The sequence below is a fragment of the Branchiostoma floridae genome, chromosome 7 (genome assembly GCF_000003815.2).
Source record: "Branchiostoma floridae strain S238N-H82 chromosome 7, Bfl_VNyyK, whole genome shotgun sequence".
Taxonomy (NCBI): domain Eukaryota; kingdom Metazoa; phylum Chordata; class Leptocardii; order Amphioxiformes; family Branchiostomatidae; genus Branchiostoma; species Branchiostoma floridae.
The window spans coordinates 8,819,778-8,824,141 of record NC_049985.1 but is presented as its reverse complement, the minus strand read 5'-3'; the positions used below and the strand labels follow the sequence as shown (position 1 = coordinate 8,824,141).

Below are 4,364 nucleotides of genomic sequence, written 5' to 3'. Positions count from 1 at the left end.
CTCGTCCGAGCTAAATTCTTGATTTGTAAACGGGGCTTTTCGAATAACTTCCAATTGTCGCTTCGCACGTAAGTCAGTGACAACATTACACTTTACAGGGTTTACGTATACGCCAGTCTCGCCTGCCTGTCAGAACACTCAGTCGTCACATAATTGCACAAATTTTTGCTGCTCCAACATGTCCTTATCAGCAAGATAGTAAACAAGTTTTCAAGATCTACCAGGATAACCTACCAAACGGAGACTATGTTATTTCAAGGATATTGTATGTCCTTTAATACTAGTAACGTTACTTCTTTTTCAGAAATAGTTACACAATAAGGCCCGTAAAAAAGTAGTGAACTGCGAGTACTTGACCACAAAAGTGTTTGAGCTGAGGACTTCGGTAATAGTTAAAGTCACCAACCATTTTTTTAAAAATCCGAACCAACATTTCACACGGGACGACATGTACAGGACAACACACGGGCTGGAACAAGTGATATGCCGACATGCTACAACATGCACTGTTAGTTTTGGTTAGATGATTCGGGTCAACGTTCAAGACTGCTATTTCGGAATGCATTTAAATGTACTACCCATTTCGGTATATGAAGTTTATCTGATGCTATGTGCAGTTCAGAAGAAAAGCGGATCTATACAACAGAATGTCTCAGCTAAGACAGAACTGCAGTGTAACGTTATGTTAAAACGTTTATAGACTGTTCTTGAGGATTACTTCAGTTGTCAACATTACCGTCATATATGTTAGGTCATATATGTTAGTACTAGACTTACTGTATGCATTTTATGTAACATTCAATCGCCCAGTAAATGGACACGTGTTAAATGTTGCGAGTCCCATGTCAGACACGAGTGAACGAATAGAAAGATTTTTTTTGCGGTAATAATTTCCGAGGAAAGGTAATGAAAGCGAGGAACTGGTCACTCAGTAAGGTTTGCAGTACTAGTCTGTTTTAATGACGTTGTCAAATTCCACATGAAATCACATACAGGTAGCTAATCGATTCACAGTGTGTACTTATTGTAAGGATGAGAACAAGAGTGGCATTGCTACATTGCTTGAGATTCCCTTTCTCTCCCTGGTTTTACTAGTCTAGACTGAGTACCATGCTCCGTAGTGCCCGCTGGTTCAATACTTTCGCTTGCAAACCACGGATTGGTTAGCAAGCGAAAGTATTGACTATTAAACTAAGCCAGTGGTCACTACGGAGGATGGTACTCAGGCTTGGTTTCATCACACAATAAAGAAACCTGGCTTCAATATAATCTCAAGGCTGGCAGATTTACCGGTGCGATAAGATAGTATCAAAGCCCGCCTATTCTCCCAGCAGAGGTTAAGTCGCGGAAATATACTAGTAGTTGTTACCGGCTCGCTCCTCTCACAGATATCGTGTCTCGCGAATAACTTTATACTCCTTTACCAGCTTTTTTTACTATGATCCTTTATGCCACCGGTAAATCTGCCTGGAGACTAGCTTCAAGGATTAATGGATGTCTATATCCTGCATAGGTATGTACACACAGAATCGCACCTATGTTCAGATTATTATTCCGCAAGTAGATGTAGACCAAACACATATCCGCATTTCCAACTCATAAACCAACGACAATTACATCTACAACAATAAAGGTAAGTAAGCAGAAACTGCAGTCTCTTCCAAATCACCGCCCTAAGATTGACATCAGTCATAAGATTGACAGCTTGACTTTATAATTCTAAATCTTTACACCAGGGTTGTAGCCAGCCTGAATCATTTTCAGTCTCCTTGATTTTGAATGGTGATCCTACCGAGCACCAAAGGCATGGCGTGACGTTGCGCGTCATTTCTCGGACCAGTCAAGACCATCTGAAACACTATTTCCTGCATTTTGAGGTGCAAATTTTGCTCGTAGACTAAGCTGTTCAATGTCATCTGTTTTGGTGAAGAAGAACACATGGGTTTCAGTTTTTTTTTTAATATCTTTACATATCAATTTTTGTCTGTCCCAGGGGACGGAATGGGGAAAACTTGTTTCAGTCCCCAGCTGCAACATTCCTTCAAAGGACTGAAGGACAAGTGCTGGCTACAACCCTGCTTTACACGCATTTGCCTTACGTCGGCTAGTAGTAACAATTGGTTCGCTATCAATCTTGAAAGCTAGTTCTAGCACGTTCATTTAACACAATTTGAATTGCTATTGTTTCATGTCTAAATGACTTTCTGGGTAGTCACGTACACCAGTCACATGTACAAGGCATTTATGTCTCCACAAGCGATGCACTGTCTATACAATGTCTCTCTGATATTCCGGTGTGTTTCATCTAAGTCGTCCAGCCTGGCGAAAATCTGGAAACCACAGTCGTCGCAGGTACTATTCAAGTCTTCAAAGTCGTCAGCATCTGTCACCTGTAGATAAAAAGATCAAGTACATATAATTTCTCACTGTTGGAGGGCAATTTAAGTATGAGATAGTCAGTAGCATATAAAAAGCATTCTATGCGGTTCCATTCCAAACTTGGAGATCGGGCAAATTTAAGAGATGGGGAAGATATATACAAATACCCAATGTATGGGTAAAAATTTCGTTCCTCACCTCCCTAGTAGTCTCATCATCTGTCGGTACCCATCGTGCGTTCTTGTGAAGCTCCATCGCCTTATCTAATCTGGATCGCACGCTCTTGGCAAGTTCAGGTGTAGTTAGAATTGATATTTCCAGACAGGCGCCTTTGTTGGCCGGGCAGTGGCAATATCTGAGATGACAGTCCAACTGGAACTCTAGACACACTTCTATTATCCGCAATGCGCCTTCAGGGTAGACAGCACTGATTGTTTTGCGTCCTTGTTCCAGTAGAATTCCTTGGTCGGACTTCAGTACCCTTACCGGCCCAGAGACGGGACATGAAAGGTTTTCTAGCCAGATAAACAGTGTAGTAGCGTTAATCTCCGTCATCTCGGTGGTACACCGGCGGTAATCCTCAAGCTTTCCCTGGTGACGCTAACAGGAAAGGTCGCCCAGCTATTCACACTTGTCCGTCACAGTAAAGACCAGAACAATGGTCGTGTCTCCCCGCAAGGAACGGAATTTTATCAAGATAAGCACCGTCCAATCAACGATCTCCTTTTCCGTGACGTAATGATCAATTGTTTGTCCAGAGCGATTTTTCGGTCAGTTTGCGCGATTACGGCCAGTCTGTTTATGCGCACTTTGCTGTGCGGACACGGATGACTTTCGCTGATCACAGCCATCACAGTATGGGAGGGCTCAACGCCAGTGTGGGGAAAGCCTATGTTTCCACCCTTTTGGTCATCCTCTTGATGCGAGGTAAGATACTTTTCAGTCAAGGCTCTGTGTGGCAAGCCGTTTTTGACGCTTTTTGTCCGGCTTTCTATTTTGTTTTCTTTATATCTGCGGGCTAGTCAAAACTGCATGGAGAGCAAGGAGGTCCTTGATGGAGAGTAAAGTTATCTGTGTGAAACCAAGGTCGAACTCGACGACTCATGTTCATTCATTCTATAGCTTAAACAAAGGTAGTTATATCTCCCAAATGGTGTCCTTGGTTGAAGGCAGAATATATTTGCTACCTGCCCTGGTCCGAAAGCGTGCCCTATGCATAATTATGACGTCATTCATTCGGAGCTTCCGCGCCGGAATTTCACTGTCAAAATGGCGCCCGGTTATATGTGCTTGTTTACAAGAGACTTGGCTGAAGCTGTTGCTAAACCTACGAGGCGTTCCACTGGAGTATTAGACCTTACACAAGGGCAACAACAACAATCATCCTGTAGCGTGTTATCAGATTCTACAGAAGTTGTAGTTTCGGTCGATATAACATCAACACAGGCACGACGTCGGCAACCGTGAACTATTTGTCAACTTTCCTTTTCCAGTGACTGTACAACCGAGTGGAGTACACTCACTACCCAAGCATGATGGGGAGAGTGGGGACTGGCCTATTGTGGACATGGTCCAAGATGGTAGGATTTTCCATTCATTTACGGCATTGTGCAGTTTAAATACTGTCATCTAACAATATTACAAACTGTTCGGGTAGCCATATATAGTAGTAGATACGTGTAGACCCTGGTGATTGAAGAACTTTGTTGCACATTTTGGCCACACCGGGCTAAGTACAGGTCACAACAAGACTTGCTGAAAAGATAAAGTTAAAGGCATACTACGTAGTTTATCTGAGTGACCACCAGAGTTAGACCCTCCTGGCTGTAAGTAACAACTTCCAGGCCTCGAGTAGGCACCCTAGGGGGTGGGGTAATGAGTTCATCACACTCCGGCCTGGCTACAGGGGAAGATCTTCTTCTTTGAAAACACGCAATTTTTTTCACTTCAGATTAGGATATAATCATACAATTAGTCTATTTGTA

General features: G+C 42.9%; 1 protein-coding gene across 1 annotated transcript; it reads right to left on the bottom strand.

Annotated features, from left to right (window-relative positions):
* Nucleotides 1-2,186: 2,186 nt before the first annotated feature.
* On the bottom strand, nt 2,187-2,972 carry LOC118420373. The gene is made up of 2 exons (XM_035827173.1): nt 2,578-2,972; nt 2,187-2,390 (listed from the first exon to the last, which is right to left on the bottom strand). The coding sequence occupies exons 1-2, from the start codon at nt 2,932-2,934 to the stop codon at nt 2,226-2,228; spliced, it is 522 nt and encodes a 173-aa protein (XP_035683066.1). The 5' UTR covers nt 2,935-2,972; the 3' UTR covers nt 2,187-2,225.
* Nucleotides 2,973-4,364: the final 1,392 nt, after the last annotated feature.

Coding starts and splice junctions, on each gene's coding strand:
- LOC118420373 (XM_035827173.1), bottom strand. CDS start 2,934: ATGACGGAGATTAACGCTACTACACTGTTTATCTGGCTAGAAAACCTT. Junction 2,391..2,577: donor ATGATGAGACTACTAGGGAG/GTGAGGAACGAA, acceptor TTTTATCTACAG/GTGACAGATGCTGACGACTT.